At 52.5% G+C, this 19,498-nt stretch overlaps 1 protein-coding gene across 1 annotated transcript; it reads left to right on the forward strand.

Moving 5' to 3' along the window:
• Positions 1–834: 834 nt before the first annotated feature.
• On the forward strand, positions 835–19,247 carry PTTG1IP (PTTG1 interacting protein). Its single transcript, XM_079100789.1, has 6 exons — positions 835–1,024; positions 7,331–7,383; positions 10,453–10,561; positions 13,572–13,743; positions 14,538–14,584; positions 17,367–19,247. Exons 1-6 carry the CDS (start codon positions 910–912, stop codon positions 17,402–17,404), a joined length of 534 nt encoding a protein of 177 aa, XP_078956915.1. The 5' UTR covers positions 835–909; the 3' UTR covers positions 17,405–19,247.
• Positions 19,248–19,498: the final 251 nt, after the last annotated feature.

A 19,498-nucleotide genomic window follows, 5' to 3' on the forward strand; every position in this document is an offset into this window, starting at 1 on the left:
GGTAGCCCTGGGGGTAATGGCTTGTGCTGGAAAGTGCGACCCTCCTGTTCCCAGGCGGACAAGGGCCATCCATCCCGAGGTCAGCTCTTAGCAACCCACTTCCTTTTCTTTGATAATTAGCCACTTGTCCTTTGCTTCTTCTCACCAAGAAGCCTCCTTCTGGGTTGGAGAGGCGCGGGGTGACCCAGAGCATGGCCATAGGCGGCCATCCGGGCACCTACAGCCCCCGGGGACCGCCCAGACGGCAGAGGGTCCCGCGCCTGGCCGACAGCTCCCAAGGCCCTGCTGCGCTGCGGACAAGCCTGTAGGGGCGAGACGACAGCCCCAGCCGTGCTGAGGTCGCCTTTCAAGTCCTCGACGTGCGGGGAACGACGTTAAAGTGATAATGTAACAAGGTAAGGAACGTCCAGTAATGTGACGTTCCTAAGGTAAGGGCAGGCGCGGGCCGTCACCGCTGCTCCGGGCCTCTCAAGGAGGTGGCAGCGCTTGAGATCATCGTCCACAGCCCAGCGCGCTTCGGGGACCAGGCCTCCGCGCCCTCCAGCTCCGGGCTCGCCGCCACAGTTACGCAGAGGGCCTCGCTGCGCAGGCGCACTGAGCCGAGGCGCTTTAGTCCGGGCGGAGGGCCTCGCTGCGCAGGCGCACTGAGCCGAGGCGCCTTAGTCCGGGCGGAGGGCCTCGCTGCGCAGGCGCACTGAGCCGAGGCGCCTTAGTCCGGGCGGAGGGCCTCGCTGCGCAGGCGCACTGAGCCGCAGGCGCGCCCGGAGGCGGGCCGGAGCCCACGGCTGCGCACTCCCCGGCCCCGCCCCTCCCTCCCTCCCACTTCCGGCGCCGCGGCTCTTCCGGGCAGAGGCCGCGGGGCTGGCGTCGGAGTAGTTGGTGTCGAGACCGCTGACCGGCCGACCGACCATGGTGCCAGGAGGGGCTCGCGGGCCGACGCCGCGCTGCGGGCTGCCCCTCGCCGGCGGCGCGCTGCTCCTGCTGCTCATCACAGCGGGCGCCGCGCAGGAACCGCCCGGAGCCGGTGAGGCCCGGGTCGGGCGGCGGGGGCTCGCGGGGGTCCCGGGCGGGGCGCCGCTCTGCGTGGCCAGGCCCCAGCGGCCCCTGGTCCGGCCGCCGCGGCTCACACGTCCCCCGGTTCGGGGACCGCGGCGGACTGGCAGTTCCTTCGTCCCTGAGGGCGCGGAGGAGGGGCGCCGGTGCCGTGGCATCGGCTGGGGAGCAGGTGGTGCGGGTGCGTCGTCCTGTAGACTTGCGGTGGGCGTCCTGCGTTCGGCGTCCCAGCCGTGCCAGCCGCGGGACCCCAGTGGTGAGCACAGCAGAGTTCCTGACGGAGGAGCCCAGTCCCTCCGAAGACTGGCCAAGAAACAGGCAGGGCGAGGGGTATGGGGGTTCTGGTGGAGGAAAGTGCGTGTCCCGAAGCCCACACGCTTGCGGAACGCAGCAGCCTTTCTAGAGGGTGGCTTCCTGGAGGGCAGAGCAGAGCTTGGCCTCAGGGCCTGGCAGGCTTGCTCCAGGCTTTGAGCTGTGCGGGGTCTGGTTGGACCTGTTTCGGAAATGGTGCTCACTTTTGTGTAGGTTAACAGAGCCAGTAGCCCCTTCACCTGTTTCCTGACCTTTGCAGTTAGGGTTGACCTGGCCCTGTTCGGGGTTAGTATTTTTCTCAGCTCATGTTAGACTAGATCCTATCGAAATTCTCTGACTCAAGCACCTTTTCTCTCTGTGACCTTTTTGAGTGTTGTCCATTGCCGGAGTGTTTGTTTCTGATGCACTTCCAGGTGTGCTTGGTGTTAGTGACTTCAGCCATGCAGTTGTCTTGGAATGTGTTGCAGAAGGCACCAGCTGGCAATGCTCAGGGTCGGGGTCTTGGTTGAGTTCTGAGCACAGATGCACCACCTGTGCTCCTCACCAACAGTGGGCATCCAGAGAGTCTGACTGCACAGGACAGGGCTGTGTGTGCTTTGCTGCTGGAGTGGGTGTGTGAGGAAAGCAGCCTGAGGAGCTGGGAGTGGCTGCTCTATTTTTCCTGCCCTGGACTTCTCCAGGGCAGCTTGGGAATTCATCCGGAAGTGCAGCTCCAGGGTGTCAACCAAGATCTCTTCCTTCTCCAGGTGGTGGCCACCCTCCTGGGTGAACAGACTGTTTATTCTTATTGGGAACGTCTTGAAAGGGACATTAGTGTTATGCCTGTGTAGTTGTTCTTCTCCTAGGGACCCTCAGGGTCTACGTTCACCTTGTCCCTGGAGAGGAACGTTACTTCCAGGTGTGCTTGGTGTTAGTGACTTCAGCCATGCATCAATGTCCCCACTGCCCCATTTCTACAGAACTTTGCTTGGGATGAGATTGTTACTACTTATTCTACAGGAACATGTCTGCTAGCGTTTAAAACAGCCTTTACAAGGGTACCACGTGACACAGTGCATCACGCCAATCCAACACCCACACTTTTTAATGTCTTTTTAATACTTTTCTGTGTCCTTTGGTGGAGGGGTGACAATAGTAACTATAATGTATTGAAGATCTTTAGAGCAATATTCATGAAATTAAAGAGACCTTGATAGTTTTGTTTTTTTTTTTTAATTTAAGATTTTTCTTGATAGAGTTTTGGATCCCATGTTACTTGTGTATGGTGTCAGACTGAATCCAAGAACTTTGGGGAAGACAGTCCCTGAAAGGACTTCAGCTTTACCACTCAACAGGAATTGATAAGGAACAGTAGCTGGTGGGTGTCCTTACAGTGGGACCAGGTTTGGAGGTGACTCTGTATACCCCACCCTCACCCAGTCTGAGAAACATGGCTGTGTAGGTGAATGCAGAAGGTTCCGTGGCTTGCGCGTGTGGTTTTGACATGACCACAGCTCACCTCCTTCCTACAGAAGTGGTGGCTGTCCTCTTTCCTCACCTGAAATTAACAGTGTCATCATGCAGAGTGGGCACAAAGCTGTGTGGGCAGAGCAGATGGCAGCTTGAGGCCTGCCGTGTGACAGGTGCTGTGTGATAGATGATATTTTCTCGTTTCCTTGGTTTTGAGAAGTATCTGTTCACGCATGCTAGTGTGTCCTTTGTCTGTAATGAGTTAGTTGACACATCTGAAACTAGGGAAGCACCAAAAATTGAATTGTAACGATTTAGCATATTGTGACAGAACTCTTTTTTTTTTTTTGGTGTTTATTTAATTTCCAAAGTGAATGAGTCTGAAAGTTCTTTAAAATTAATCGGTAGACTCTAAGTGAAGCCTCAGAGCCTAGGACCTCAGAGTCAGACATTCACATCCAGTATTACACTTGAAATCCACGGGCATGTCTTCTCGTCTCCAGCACATGGTTTTCTGTATCCTGTGATGAGTAAGGTCGTCTGTGGCTTCTGAGGAATGTACACTGCCTTTCTCATGAGCAGTGACAAATGGTCACCACATTTCCTTCCTAGCTGTGCGAGATGGTGTGGTGCGCTGGCCTCGGGGATGGAGTGACCTTTCCCATCTTGCAGTCTGTCTTAATGAGGACTGCCTGATGTTGGAGACGTCCCTGTTCGTGTTGCAGAGGAGGAGGTGGGAAGAGCATGAGGGGGTTCGGGCAGATCTTCCTCTTCCTCTCCATCCACCTGTTGACTCAGACTGGCCAGTGATCCAGTGTATCTTGGAGCTCGGTTCTTTCAGTTTGCAAAGGAACGTCAGAATGAAGATCCTGTAATGGAGGGCCCTATATCATCATCACCATCCCCAGGGCCACTCTGACTGACAGAAGGAAGGCATCCTTGCTTGCAGATGACTGTTGAAACAGAGTGGAGAGTGGGCATGGTGGGCAGGCCCTGCGATTCTCTGGGGAAGTGAAGAAACTTCCCAGCTCAGGAAAGCCGAAGGATCCGAGTGCTGGGTTTGCTTTGTCATCCCTCTCTGTCTCCTTGTTAGTATTTTAACATTAAAATGCTTATATTTGGGGGCTGGGGTTGTGGCTCAGTGGTAGAGCACTTGCCTAGCACCTATGAGGCACTGGGTTCCATCCTCAGCACCACATAAAGATAAAGGTATTATGTCCACCTACAACTAAAAAATCTATTTAAAACACTTATATTTTATTTCTTTAAAAAATGTTTGTTGCAGATTGACAAATTATAATTTTATTACTTGTTATTTTGACCAGCCTATGAGAGTAAGTTGCTGAGGTGGCCCTTTACCCTTGAGTGCTACAGGAGTAATTTCTCCCAAGAACAAGAACTTTCTTCTGCACAAGTGGATGTAGTTACCACAGTCTGGACATTTGGCATTGATATTTGGAACATTGATATTGTTACATTTGCATACTCAGTTTAACATACGGTCCAGATACAGATTTTACCAGTTACCCCAATATTGGCGTGTTTCCCACTCCTGAAACCAGTATGTCAAACTGCATTGTTTTGAGTCCAGTAATTGATCAGGAATAGCTCTCCAACTGTCTTTGTTTTCAAAAGGCCAGTCAGATTGTCTGAAGTTCATGGTGCAGCTGGTCGCCCTGCATCCTGGAGCTCAGCCTTCTTTTGCTCCATAGCTGTGTTTCCCCATCTCCCAGCACAAGGACACAGGTGGTTTTTGAAAACGTATCCCTGCCTATCCGTGGTGCTTTAAGAAATTGAGGTATTTCAGTGGTCAGTTTTCTTTACCTCCCTGGGTCTGAATAAAACCTACTCTTCCAAGTATTTAAAGTGGTTTACAGGCTGGGGAGATAGCTCAGTTGGTAGAGTACTTGCTTCAGAAGCACAAGGCCCTCGGTTCAATCCCCAGCACCACAAAAAAAAAAAAAAGTTTACAAAAAATGACCACATAAACCAATAGCACATAGCTGGAGACTGAGTAGTACTATTAAATAGCAATCACTGTGGTGAAGTAGGTTTTATTTAGAGAAGTAAAATGTGGAGAAACTGGACTGTTAACTAGGACTCTGTTGGACGCTGTTTTAGTTCAAGTCTGCCCTACAGGGGACAGGTAGTGTCCCCATTCACATCCTGCCACTTAGGTTCTGCCTCCACGTTTTGCCGGTGCACCTGTCCAGGCGTCCTTCCGTAGCCTTCCATGGATGCACTTGAGTCAGTGGCAGACATCTCCTGTACTGTTGTGCCTGTCATTACCTAGACCCAGAGGGTTGTCTTGTTTTTCTTTTGAGATACATTCTCCTTCAGTGAAATGCAGGAGAGTTGAATGTGCCTTTGGATGAGTTCCCCCGTAACCCCGACCCTGCCAGATGCAGCCGCCAGTCCAGAGTGCTCTGCTCCCCTCATGCCACCCCAGGCAGTCCTTCCCTTGGCTGAGGGCTGATGATTTCCACGTGTGGGGGCTGCAGAGAACATGCTCGTTGGCCTGAGCCTTCTCAGTCCATGAGTGCTTGTCCATTGTCTGTGTTTTATGTGTCTTTTGTGACTAGACAGTGTTCCACTGTGGATGTTCTGGCCTGCCTGTCCATCCTCCTAGTCTGGGCTCTTTCCGGTGTGGCATTGTTGACATGTGGTGGGTCAGTGAGTGTTTCTGCACGGGTCTTCTGTGGTGTGTTCCAGGTTCTCTTGGATACAGTGCCTGAGTGGGACAGGCAAGTCATAGAGGACTACCTGTTTCTATTTTGAGCACTTCCAGGCCAATTTTGAAAATAGCTGCATTGGCCAAGCTTCATTGCTCTTTGTCCTCGTCCACTTGCAGAGCAATCTCTAGCGTTAGCCATTCTGTGGTGTGCAGGGGCACCTCCTTGTGGTTTTAATTGGCATCTCACTGGCAAGCAGCGACATAGGAGCTCTTTTCACTGTGTGTGGTAAGGGATGGTGGGGAGAAGCAGTTGGCAGTTGACCAGCAACTTGTGGGGAATTCTTGTTCATACCCTGGTCTTCACTTCTGACCGACTCGCGTTCTGAAGCTCTCAGCACTTGGAGTTTGACCTTTTCCGGCAGCAGCCGTGCTGTGAATAGTGGGCAGAGTCCCAGGTGTTCCTCGTGACTGGAACAGGCTGATAGGCCATGCGTCTCTACATGAGATTTGTAGGTAAGTGTGTTGGTCAGCTGTGTGTTGCTGTGCACATCCCTGAGATGAACAGCATGAGGCAAGATTTGGTTTTGCTCCGTTTCAAAGGTTTTAGACTGTGCTGGTGTTAGGTAGGAGTTCAGGGACACGGAGATGGCTTCTGCAGGGTATAAGAAAGATCCCATTACCATGACAGCTCCTGCCTCTGAGTACTTACTGCCTGCCACAGGTTTGGTATTTTAAAATGACCAGTGGGGGTCAACTGGGCAGTATCCTGTTAGGTTTTCTAAAGTCACCAATGGGGAAAATTGGACAGTATTCTAATCAGGTATCATAAGGCAACCAGTGGGGGCAAGTGGGCTGAGGCCTTTAGTCAGGTCCATATAGGGAAAAAGGGCCCCACAGATCAGCATAGAAGACCCTGATTTCTGGACCTCGGGCCTTGAGCCCCTCTCTCTCTCACTCTCTCTCTCTTTCTCTCACTCTCTCTCACTACCCCCCGCTCCGCCCACTCTGCTCTATCTTATGGAGTGCTGCTTCCTCCTTCACCTGCAGTAAACCTGCACTTGGCCCATTACTTGTGTTTGTCTTGCTTGATCCTTGGTTTGGGACACCTGGGACCTGGACCCCAGCTGGACACCGTGATGATAACAGTGGGCTGGCTCCATGGTGTTGGCCTGAAGTATAGCAGAACATCGTGCAGAAGGGTGTGGGGAGAAGAGCCGTCAGCTCATGGCAGCCAGCATGCAGAGAGAAGGGCCAGGGCAGTACAGCCCCATGGCCCACTCCCTTCAGCTAGGCCCAACTCCTAGTCCCCTTCCCCAGGAGTCCATTCAGATAGCTAGTCCATCACATGGATCGATCCACTGACGAGTCGGAGCTCATGATCTTATCGTTTCCCGAATGTCCAGCCTCTGGCTGGGGCTGGGTCAGGGACCAAGCCTTTAACACACCAGCCTTTGGGTGCGGGGGATCCGAACCCTAACAGTAAGAGTGCAAACCTGGTTGTTCCAGGCAGGCTTGCTGGCATTGCTGTGCCTCTCTGGGTCCCTGGAGACGCTGCTGAGCAGTAGGTCTCAGCGTGTTGGTGGTGGTGTGTAGCCACGAGGCTCACCACCTCCAGAGGCCAGCCGTAAAGTACAGCTCCTGTGTTGGAATCTTCCTTCCCAGCAGATCCCTTGCCTTGGCTCTTCCGGGTCCCCTCTGGCAACAGAAGTCAGTCGATGTTTGTCTTGTGTACCTGAAGCAGGCTGGTGCTGGGAGGGTCTTGGGAACTCCATTCAGAGGTCCACCCAGTCTGTGGGCTCGCCTTTCATGCTGACCCTCACGATGCCTGTCTTTTCCCCACAGGTTGTTCTCAGAACACAAACCGATCCTGTGAAGAGTGCCTGAAGAATGTCTCTGTAAGTAGTGCAGATCAGGATGCGAACAGAAGCAGACCCGCTTCCTCTAGTACAGGGCGGCACGTGTGTGCAGAGATTGTGGCACGGTCTTCGTGAAGGTTACTGAATACCATCCCAGTCTCTCCCAGGCACGTCACGCCTGCTTACCTTCTCACCACGCAGGCAGTTCTGTGGTTGCACTCCTCCTGCAGGTGGTTGGCAAGGAGAACTGAGCAGGTAGGGCCTCCCTGGAGCTGGTCGGAAGCCTCAGGTGTGCTGCTGCTCGGTGGCCAGTGCTCAGACAGGGTCCCTGGGCTGAGCATCTGCTCTGTGGCTACTTGTCTGGCCAGGCCTTCCTTCTAGGACCATGATACCTAGGAACCTGTTGGGGGCTGTAACTCCATCTCACGGAGGGGCTGGGACTCCACAGTTGGCAGAGTGGGGGACACCGAGTCCACAGCAGGCCCAAGGCCCTGTTGCCCACTTCTGCTCAGTGCTGTGGGGTCTCCCCTCACATGAGCCCATCGAGAGAGCCTCCAACCACCATCCTGCGACTGCACCATGCTCTCTTCCCTGTGGGGAACCCCGCTCCTCGCAGGAGTGGGGAGGGCACTCAGGGAGAGGTACCTGCCAGGCCAGTGGAAGACTCAGGGCCAACCTGTCTGCTGGAAAGACATCCAGCCTATTTGGGTTTTGTCCCCAGTTCTTTTAAATACCTGTGTGCCCTTGAGCAAGAGGGTACCATTCTGGAACAAGAATGTCTGATCCTCTGCTTTATGAGGCGAGTCAGAGACTCACTGGGCCCCCTCGGATGGGTCATTCTAGGCTTAATGGAAATGTGTGCTCAGCTGTCCATCTGGGAGAAGTAGGAGCCAGCTGTGAGGAAACAGGACCCCAACGTAGACCTCGAGAAGATGCACGACCGTCTGCGTGTTCAGGGCCTTTGGCTTTTCTGCCACAGCCCCTGCTCCTCACCACCTCAGCAGCTCTGGCAAGGGCTCTCGATTGACCCCATGTAGTCCAGAGCTGTGTAGTAGCTTGAGAGAGGGCTAGCAGCAGGGGGCAGCAGTTGGGACAAAAAGCAGCCTAAGGTCCAGGGTGGCACCTCTGCCCCCACCTCCAGGTTTTTATAGGTTTTTCAGGACTGCAGAGCCTGTGTTTCTTCCCCTAACAAGGAGAGGCAGCAGGAAATGAGTGATGGATGGTCCAGCATAAAGCATTTTTTTTTTTTTTTTTTTTTGTGGTGCTGGGGATTGAACCGAGGGCCTTGTGCATGCAAGACAAGCACTCTACCAACTGAGCTATCTCCCCAGCCCGCATGTTTTTATAAAACAACTCTCTCCCCACCTGGCAGGGGTGCAGGTTTGAAATGGGTCTTGTCACTTAGTGGGACTGAACATTGGGAGAAGCTGCCCCGTAGCCTGTCTTGACATCGTTATTTCATGGCGATTCTTTTCAGTCTCTGGGTTTCCTATTGGAAGTCATTTCGGCCATAAAAATAACTTTTTATCATACGTGGCCTTGCGGTCTAAAGACAGTTTATGCTGCCCTGCTCTGGGTGGATGTGGTAATGACAGTCCGTGGAGTAACCCAGCCAGGTCACAGTGGGTGAGGCCAGTCCTGGAAAGCTCGAGTCCTGACCGTGCAAGCTCAGAGCAGAGCAGAAAGGGCAGGTGCAGAGGGGCTAGCCCCAGACCCTTGGGCCTGTCTTGGAGGGGCCTGAGTAGGTCAGAGGCGAGGTTGTGGCTCCTGCAACTTCCCAGGTGCCGCCTCGGTTGTTCCCCACATGCTAGCTTCTTCAGTTAAAAGATCACCAGAATGACAACCACAGAAGAGCCCCAGCCTTACGGTGAACATGGAATACTAGACATTTTCAACTGGAACCATTTGAAAATGGAGAACTAGCCAAAAACGGTTGACCTCTGGGGTGGAAGGTGAATGCTGTCACCACGTTGTGCTGTGAACTCTGTAAAGGCAAGACATTAAAGCAATACTGTGCAGTCACCCTGGGGAAGGGAGCCCAGGGTGCATTTTAATATTTTTGGAATAGATGTTCATCCTAGCCTAAGACCAAAATATCAGGATTTTATTAGTTGTATTAAACATTCTGGGGCTGGGGTGGTAACTCAGTGGTAAAGTGCTTGCTTGGCATGTATGAGGCACTGGGTTTGATTCTTGGCACTTCATGTAAATAAAATAAAGGTCCATCAACAACTTAAAAGATACTTTAAAAAATAGGGAAGAAAATTCCATAGTACTCTTATCATTAAGATTTGTAGTAGCAGGCTCGCCCTAGTGTGGGCTGGCAAACTCAGGCTGCTGGGACTGCAGTGCTTCAGCCCGTCCTGTGTGTTAGCTGCTACGGGTGCCCGCCAGGGTGCTTAGCTGCCCCCTTGCTGCCCCAGCACCCAGCTCTGGGAGCACACCCAGACTGCTGTGCACCTCTGGCATCTGGTGGGCCCTACTCTGCTGTGCTCTTGACCACTGCTCGTGTGAGGATGCCGCCTCACTGCAGCGCCTCCCCAAGCCTGAGGGGCTCGGAGGCGCCGGTGAGGATCCCCAAGGCCCTGACCCCGGCAGATGCCTTTGAGCCTGGCTCCCCTGTCTCCCAAGCTGTGGCGACTCCTTACCACTGTGAGGAGGGAAAGTAGGGTGTGCTGGGACCTCTCCGCGGTCATTGTGGTCACTGGTCCATTCAGCAGGCCCTTTACGAATACCTGCTGTGGGCCAGACTGCATACCAGGCCTTGGGCATTTCAGGGCATGCGCAGATGCCTGTCCTGTGGAAGTGTGGCAGCAGGCACCTGAGTGTGGCAGGTGAGTGGCACCAGAGGGCAGAGAGTGGGTTGGGAGGAATGCTCCTTGGAGAACAGCCAGCCTGTGTGGTTGTGTCCAGGTGAGTCGTGGAAGCTGTCTGAGGTACAGGGGTCGACAGGACCCCTGGACACTGTGTGGGGCATTGACCGAAGAACAGCAAGGGTAAGGAGCATGAATTGGGGATCATGGCCATTGCTGTCATCTGGGAGAGGAGCTGCTGCCCCTGTGGAGGACTCTGGGTTTCACATTGTGTTCTCTGGTTGGTCTCTTCCAGTGTCTGTGGTGCAACGCTAATAACGCATGCTTGGACTACCCAGTCAGAAAAATACTGCCCCCTGGCTCTCTCTGCAAGCTGAGCTCTGCACGCTGGGGCGTTTGCTGGGGTAAGTTGTTGTCATTTACTTCTTGCAAAATTGGTGCTATTTTGAAAATTGTGTCACATGCTCAGGTAGCATGATTTGCTGGGAAACATGCTGCTGTAGTTCTGTGACACTCCTGGTGAGAAAGAAGTTAGGGAGCCAGTGATCATCTGGTATCAGATCAGGTGGTCGGGAGGGTCTGCTTGACCTGACACCAGTATGCAGGACTCCTTCGGTGTCGTCCACCTCAGTGCTGGACTCTCAATGGGGGTGTGCTGGGTTGGGCAAGTTGGAAGCCTTTTCTTTTGACTTCTCTGCATTGCGGATGGGGTATGGGGTACTCACGTCCTCCCTGTGAAGCCCACAGGAGCTCTGCATTCCAGCTCAGGACTCCCTGACTGGCCTGGACATGACCTGACCCTTGTGTGTTTTTCTTGTGTGTGTGTGTGTGTTTGTGTAGTTGATTTCACAGGTGGGTTTTTCGTTGTTGTTTTTGAGGTGGTGTCTCACTGCATTACATGGATTGGCCTTGAACTTGAGAGTCTCCTGCTTTGCTCTCTCGAGTAGTTGGCATCAACAGAGGTGTGCCTAGCTCAAATTAGCCCTTGTAGGATTCAAATTGTTTTCTAGTTTGCCTTAAGTTTGTGGTGTGTCTTGCTACCTGGTGCTCATTTCTCTGTAGTTGAATTTCTTATGTGTTCTTCTGTGGCTTCAGGTTTTGGGGTCACACAGGCCTTCAGCCCCGTGAAGGAGCTGATATTTTCTTAGCGCACTAGATGGTTCCTTTCATGTTTGCACCTTAGATCCCTCTGTAACTTACTTAGCCATCTCTTTTCTGAGAACATCTGCCTCACAATCCCATCAGCTCCCACCTGGAACTGCTTGTCTCTGGCTCGGAGGCCCAGGCAGTCTAGACATGTGTGAGGCAGGGCTGTGATTGCAGGTGTCCGTGGGTGTGTTGAGAGCACGGTTGCCCTTGTGCCTGCCCGCCTGCCTGAGCTCTCTGCCATCCATGTGTCAGAAGGGCTGGCTGCTGTCTGCTTCCTGGAGGCTTCCTTTCTGACCACCCAGAGACAACCCTTGGGCTGGGCAGTCCTGGCGTCCGAGCCTGTCACTAAGCTGCTTTCCATGCATGATTCCTTTTTTTTTTTTTTTTTCCCAGTTGTGATGGACACGACATCTTTATTTTACTTATTTGTGTATTTTTGTGGCTGGGGATCAACGCCCTGCCTCACGCGTGCTGGGCATTCACACCACCACTGAGCCACAGCCTCAGCCCTTTCATCATGACCCAGGCACATGCATCCTGAGGTCCCTCTCACTAGGCGGCAGCTGTGGTCCATGTTGCTTGTGCACGCATGCATATATGCACGTGTTCACTGGGTGTCTGTGCATGCATACAGGTTCCCAGCTCTCCCAGAAGGCTTGTTCCCTTAGGACCTAGGGCGGCCACTGCACTGACCCTGGCCTTCACCGAGGAGTCGTATGCTGAGTTGCTTTGTCTTGTCTGTTCCACCTCAGTAGACCACTGTACACAATTTGAGAGTGGCCGCCCATTGTACCCTGGAAGCTGAGTGAGACTTCAAGTTGCTCCACATCCCTGCCAGGGCTTCCTTCGGACAGCAGACATCTTGATTTTGGTCCATTGGGTCGAGTGTGTGACTGTCTCACTGTGGTGAGATCCGATGACGGTCAGCTTCAAGCGCCTTCTCCGTGGCGGCTGTTCTTGGTAGCTCTCTTGTGAAGTAAAATTCTGACCCCAGGTTACAGAGATGACGGAACCATGACACCCAGCCCTGACAGGTGATACCAACAGCAGTTTATTAGCCATGTGTATTCACACAGGCTCTGAGGGAGATGGCCTTGTAGTGGCAAGAGGGAGGGTGCCTTGATTTCCAGATGAGCTTCGGTTGGCTTATTTGGTGACTTCTGAGGGCTGAGAGGGACCTGCAGCCTGCTGCCAGCAACAAGCCCATACTGTGCCTGTCCCATGCATGAGGAGGGGGTGTTTGCCTGGGGTCCTCTTGGCAGGAGCACAGTGGTAGGCAGCTTGGTGGGCCCCTCAGCGTCTCCTGGTGCCACTAGGGGTCAAGGCCTAGCCACAGCTGCTTTGCTTATTATTAAAAACAACTCACTCACCAGAACCGCCACCTTCCAGACCTGCCAGGATAGGCAGCTTAGAGAGGACCAGCTCTCTGCGGTGCACTTCTTAACTTCAGTGGACAGAACTGAGGCCATGGCAGTGAGTTTGTTCTTAAGCTGTCTTCAGTAAACTCTTCCAACTGGGGGACCAGAACACATTTGTAAAAGCTGTGTAGCATGTTCTTTAATTGGCTCTGGTTTGAATTGAGTAGAAAAATCTTGACTGCTTTTAGATTAAAGACCCTTAAGAAAAATTGAAGAAAACTGTAAAGCTAGTTTTGGGTTGACTTGAGCTATTAAGTCACATCGCTGAAACTGATTAGGCGGCCATGTCCAATCCCAGGGTATCAATAGTACTCAGATTTGAAGATGGCCCCACATGGGCTGTGGCCTAGGCTACTTCTCCAGGCTCCTTCCTTTTGGGTCTGGTGGTCACTGTACCCCGAAAGAAGTTTGTTTTTCTGGGAAATGGTTGTAATCTTCTTGACTTTGATTTAAATAATAAACAAAGCTGCATCAGGGCACCTACTCTCTTTTTTACAAGTTTCACTATATGAGGAGTTCAGGATGTGCTAGGAGAGGATGAATAGACAGCCTGGTGTTCTTTATTTCTTGCTGGGTTTGTTGATCCTCCTTAGTCTGGGAATGTCTTCCCGATCTCAAGTAAAAGAAGCTGTTGTGTCCTTTTGAGTCATTGTGGTTTACCTGGAGATTGTAAGCCACAGATAGGTGTCTCAGGAGGACCTGGTGCTGTGAGCCCACAGAGCCAGCAGCCTGACTGAGGCAGACACCTGGGCCTGTGTTCCAGGACCTGCCCAGCATGGCCAGAAGGGCCTTCAGTGGTGGGTTCCACATCTGAAACGGTCCTAACTCTGGGCATTTGGATTTCCAGTGAACTTTGAGGCGTTGATCATTGCCATGTCGGTCTTGGGGGGCACCGTCCTCCTGGGCATCACTGTCTGCTGCTGCTGCTGCTGCCGGCGGAAGAGAAGTCAGAAGCCAGATAAAGGTGATGAGCGGGCCATGAGAGAGCAGGAAGAAAGGAGGGTTCGGCAGGAGGAGAGGTGAGGTCTCAGCAGAGGAGTTTGCTTCACGGAGCTCAGATCTGGAGAGCCACAGAAAACATTAATGAGTCACACATTTTCTGTTTTTAAAAAAGGAAGAATGTGCTCACAGTACACAGCATGTCCTAGGCTGTGGCTAAAGCGTGAGAAACTGGCAGGAGCCTCATGGGATGGCTCCCGCCTTGGCACAGGCTTTGGTCTGTTTTCTCTTGGTGGCAGAGAGTGGGTGGTACAGTCTGGCTTGATGTGTGCACCTGTGATGTAGTGACTGCTCTTAAACCTGCAACTGTGTCTGGGGCTTTCGAGTCCTCTATCCCCAGCCCCATCCACTTAGCTGAGCAAGCTGAGGCTCGGGGCACGGATGGGGTCTCCCTGACACTGCATCATGGCACTCTGCTGGCCTGTGTGGGGGCTCCAGCCCTGGCAGCTGGTGTCCTGCTGAAGTTTCCACCCTTGGGTGCAGTAGCTGCGTGCCAACAATTGCATTTTCCTATCCACCTGCAGAACCTGGCGGGGTACTTACTGATTAGTGCATTTTCTATACGAAAGGAACTTGTAAAAGATCATAGTTTTGGGCTTTCGAGTTGACTTACTGAAGAGGAGAATGGTCTGCTGAGCAGCCTTGGGGAGTGCCCTGTGGGAGTGCTGTGCCACAGGCTGCCCCAGTGGGTGTGGTCTGACAGCACAGCTCCCCCGGCTGGGAGCCTCTGCTGGAGGAGATGAAAGTGTGCGTTTTTGAGATGGTGTTGTGCATTGTGGTTTAATGCTACCTGGTGTTTTCTTATGCTTTTTAGGAGAGCCGAGATGAAGTCGAGACATGACGAAATCAGAAAAAAATATGGTAAGGCTCAATCACGCCTCCTTTCAGATGGCCTAGAATGGGTGCCTGGCCACTGCCCTGGGTTAGCCCAGACAGCACTGGGCTGCTGGGCCTGGACAGCAGCTGCTCTCTGTGGGCTCATCCTGCACTGAGGACAGCAGCCAGTGTTACTGCAGGCTCAGCACTTGACACACGATCACAGGAGTGTCTTCAGAGGGGGACCCCGGCAGGGTTCAATCTCAGCCAGACTTCTTTTTCTTGTGTACTTGTTTGTTCATGAAGTGTGCTAACTTCCAGAAAGGCCATCAGTAGCTGGTGTGTCCTCCCATTTTTCTTCAAGTGTGTGTGCCTGTACCACAGTTAGGCTGGTTTCTGGTTCACTCCTCGTAGCCTTTCACCCTGGCCTGTATCTCCTTGTTGTGGGCTGAGTGCAGCAGACGGTCCTCCTTGCTCTGAGACTGGCCTGAGCTGAGGCTTGTCAGTGCCTCTTACTATGCCTCCTGGATGCTTGGTCTTGTTGGGCCTTGTTTGGAGAGGTTTCAGGGTGACTTCAAAGGGGCCAGAGTGAATATGTATGTCCAACATAAACTTCATTCTGTTGGAAGAGTTCAGAAATCCAGCACCTTAAATCATACTCCAAATTACACGTCAACTATGAACGTTAGCCTCTGCTGTCCTCTGTGCTCATTTACTTCCAAGCTGATTTTTGAAGCCCACCAAATTTAAGAGTTGTCTGTGCTGAATTTTGTGGCTGCATGGTGGTGGACATACTAGCATTTCCTTGCTGTCCTGGACCCAGGCCACTGGCCTTGTCTTTCCCCAGCTGAGTCCCTGTGCTATCCTGGAGGACTGTGCTAGGGTGAAATCCCATGAGCAGCACTTCAGGATCTTGCCCAGTGAGTACAGCTGGAGTCCTGCCACGTTCCGGAGGTACTTTTGGATCTCAGCCATAGGAGCAGTACCGTCACTCCTTCGCTTCTGTGCTCTGGGGAGCACAGAGCTGATTGCACCAGGAGACAGTGTGGTGCTTCCAGGTGTGGGCTGTTAGGATTTTAAACGTGTGCAGGTTTAGTTCCTCTGCTAGGGCCACAGGGGCCCCATTGCTGCTGGTGTTGGTGCTGTGCACAGTGATTAGCTCTGTCCACTGACCAAGAGGTCTCTGCCCAATCACACTGTGCACAAGAAGCCAAGACTGGGTTGTGGCCAGGATCCACCCTGCTGGCTTGGCGTGTAACCTCAGGCCAGAGGCTTCCTGTGCTCCTCTGAGCCTGCGGGCCTCCTCTTCCTTCCTGGCCAGGTGAAGCTCCTGCCCTTTTCTGCTCCGCAGGCTGCCACGCTGGCTTCGGGACACTGCCCTGAGCTGCTGCCCCTGGCCTGCTCTCTGCTGCCTAGCCTGCCACTACCACTCCTTCCCCAGGGCCAGCCTGTGTCTTGCCCTTGCCTTGCCCTGCACATTCCCCGGCCTCAAGTGTGGGAGATTACCAGCTTCCTGGTGCAGCTCCCCATGGAGCAGGACATCGGGCGTCCATGCCAGGTGTCAGCTGTTAACTGGATGCAACTTTCTTTGAAGAGTCCAGAGGAGCTTTTTGACATTGACATGGACACACCCAGTACAGTGTTGGCCACTGCCACGCACGCATGTGTTAAAATCCTTGGACTTTGGCTTTGCCTGACCTCTGTGTGGGCAAGGGCCAGTGCGTGGCTCTGGGTGGGTGGGTGCTGCTCACCTGTTCTGCCATGGTGGTGGTTTACTTGCCCTCTCCTTGTGCCTTTGCCTGCTTGTAGTAAAGCCTGTTGAGTGGCCTGCACCTTGGATAGCCTTGGCCGCGTGGAACAAGTCCCTGGAGTTCTGGTGGGAGAAGGCACGTGGGTTAACCTGGTCAGTTAGCAGAATGGCAGCATTGAGTCCTCACGCTTCTTGTGGTTTTTAGAAGGCATTTAACTTCTCATCACAGAATGGTTTGCCTCTTGTTTTCCCTCCAAACTAGAATCAGAGCCAGGAGCTGTTCTTTGAGTAAGGCCTTGGCATGGCTGCTCCTGTGTGCATTCGTATCTGGGCTGTGGGCCAGAACTGACTGTAGCCTCCTCCCCTGAGGTCTGATGCTCCATCCTCTGCACAAACAGTCCTGACCAGGCACACTGCTCCCGTTCCTGCACCCTTGCTTCCTGCCCTTGCTTCCCCACCCGCAGCAGACCTGCGGTAAGACTTGTTGCGCTGGCTCTAGATAATTTTGTCATACAAGAGTGTGTGTGTGGGTTGGGGTTCTAGTGCACTGGTGGAGCGCTTGCCTGGCATGTGTGAGGCAAAGGGTTCAATCCTCAAAAAGAGGATTTCTGCAACAGGAAGAGGAAACTTCTGGTCTTGGGTAGGTACCACGGATTGACCTATGCTTAGATTCACATTTTATCCCAGTTATGTTGTTGAGTCAAGTTGGTCTGTCTGCCTTTTGTAACCTTGATTTTAAAAGTTCAACAGCAATTATAAGGAGATTCAAAGTGAGGGGTTTTGGTTTGGTTTTTCTGTATGATTTTAGCCAGCCAGTACTGAAGGAAGCATTTGCCTTGAATGTTTTACTTTCTCTTTGTGAGCTTCATCCATTCAGTCTTTACTCCTTAGGATCTGTGTCACCATTATTGTTTCTGGTAGATTTTCAGTTTCAAAGTCCACCGTGGTTTGAGTTCAGGAAGGGTGGGGCAGGGTGGGCCTGTGAGAATCGTTTTCTCAGCCTCAGTGAATCACATGAAACGCAGTCTGTTTCCAGTCAAGTGAGTGGACTTCTAATTCAAGATCATTTTCTTTCAGGTTTGTTTAAAGAACAAAACCCGTATGCGAAGTTTTAGGACAAGTGGAACACGCGTTCGACAGATCAGGCAGTCCCGGGCCCTGCAGGCGCGTGCTGCCCAGCACAGGCGGGGGCCTGCTCCACCCGGGGCCAGCCTCCAGTAGGGCGCTGGTTGCTGCCCTGAAAGGACAATCCTGCTCTTGCCCGTGCAGGCTGTGGCCTTCTGTCCCTCCCGCCTGTTTCTGCATTTAGTTGCTCAAGACGTTAATCTCGTTGGGCTCTTGCTGTTTTTCCTTCACTGTCGCCTGCCCGTCTCAGTTGTCAAGCTGATTACCAGGTGAGCAGCCTGACGGTCCAGATGTGCTGGCAGATCTGCTGTAGCAGCCCAGGTCCCACGGCCTCTCTCGACCAGCAGGCTTCACACAGTGATGGGGAAGGTCACTTTCACTTGTGTCATGGGTGAACTGACCAGTCCATTGTCATTTCCCAAAAAATCCATGGGTGGCATCTGTGTGCCCATTTCTTTGAACCTTTGTACATGTTAACTCAGGTAGCTTTCTGTTGAAAACAGTGTCCCTTACACAGTCTGATAAGGATTTATTTCCTAACTGTAACTATACTGAATAGCATTAAAGAATAGAATAGTTAAAATCACCTTACTTTTTTTTTTTTTTTTTTAATAAATTTTGGATGCCCCACCAGGAGATTTCCCCCCTCATGTTTTCATGTAAGAGTTCAGACTCCTCTGGGATGACATTTTTTGATTTGCATCTTTGATAGAACTTGAGCATCTTTCCCTGTGGAACATGAATGCCCACAGGTGGGAGGAGTGGGTGCTCTGATGCCCACCTCACCTTCCCTCCAGCCCCACCAGGAACTGGGCAGTCACGTGTCCTTGGAAATGCTCTCATGAGCATTGGCCCTCTGCCTGCCTGTCAGGCTGTCTGTCTGGGGGGTGGTCCTTTTGGGATCATGGATCCTGGCAAGTCTGCCCCAAAAAGGGAGAAGTTCTGTGCACAGGCCAGCCCCCTGTGAGACCCAGTATGCAAGAAGCCCGTGTGTTGGGCCTGCTAGAGGGCCCTCCACACACTGCCGCAGACAGGCTTGCCTGCCTTAGCAGGCCACCTGTCCAGCTGCGCTTCAGCTCAGACTTCTGGAGGGCTTCTTTGAGGTGGTGTCTGTAAGCTCTTCAGGGAAGCTCCAGGTGCCCCAGGGTGTGCATTTCTTTAAAATCAAGACACGTGAGTAGTGAACAGACTGTTCTTGATGACCGGACAGCTGGACACTTTTCCTAAAAGATACTAGACAGTACTCCCAGTTGCCAGGTTGCTTTGATTCAAGAGAATTCCCCCTGGGAATGTTGGTGGGCAGCCCCTGCAGCCAACTGTGTCTTCCTCCTCACCCCCAATGGTGCTGTGGACTGGTGATGGGCAGGTCACCTCGCAGCTGCACTGTGGATTCTCACACACTAAGGAAATGGCCCTTCACAAATGCTTTAGTCTTATTTTTCTGACTTCTTGGGCATTTGATAGTAATTTCTAAAGTTTTCTGAAACATTCCTAAGTATGTTATAGCAGTTGTCAATACTCGTTTATTCATAAAAGACACTTTCTAATAGACTTTCATGGACTTTGTATTAACATGATATTGTGTCTGTAAAATCACAGTTTGTTTCACGTATGTTGCTGAGTTGAAAGCAAAGCGACCAGTTGTTAAATACAGTGTATTTGATTCTCATGTCAGGTGACTTGAAGCTGGTCTTGGTTGAATTTTTCTCTGAACCGAGGCTAGGGGCAGCCACACTACCGTAAGCTCAAGGAGACCACCGCGTTCAGAGTGCCTTGCCTTTAACAGTTTCCAATAAAATGGCTCCGTGCCTGCTTTTGTGCACCATTCTCTGCTCCCCGTGTCTCTGGGTATTGACTGCTCTGTGTGGGGGCGGGGTGTCAGGTGAGGGTGCGCCAAGCCTTGACACCATGGGCTGGACCAGGCCATGTCCTGGAATTGCCCCACCTGCCAGCTGCTTTCCTTCTGCTTCTGTGTTGGGCACAGAACCAGAGGAAGCTGGCTGCCTTTGCCATCTTTGAAATGGGGCTGCTGACTGTCATCTGGGGAGTGCCCTGCCCCTTGCCTTCCGCCTCTGGGGCCTGGG

This window comes from Sciurus vulgaris, assembly GCF_902686455.1.
Source record: "Sciurus vulgaris genome assembly, chromosome: 10".
Classification (NCBI taxonomy): domain Eukaryota; kingdom Metazoa; phylum Chordata; class Mammalia; order Rodentia; family Sciuridae; genus Sciurus; species Sciurus vulgaris.

Excerpts from the sequence above, each read along its gene's own strand:
- PTTG1IP (XM_079100789.1), top strand. The coding sequence starts at position 910 with ATGGTGCCAGGAGGGGCTCGCGGGCCGACGCCGCGCTGCGGGCTGCCC. Across the intron at positions 7,384-10,452 it reads AGTGCCTGAAGAATGTCTCT|TGTCTGTGGTGCAACGCTAA; the intron begins GTAAGTAGTGCA and ends GGTCTCTTCCAG. Across the intron at positions 13,744-14,537 it reads AGGGTTCGGCAGGAGGAGAG|GAGAGCCGAGATGAAGTCGA; the intron begins GTGAGGTCTCAG and ends TATGCTTTTTAG.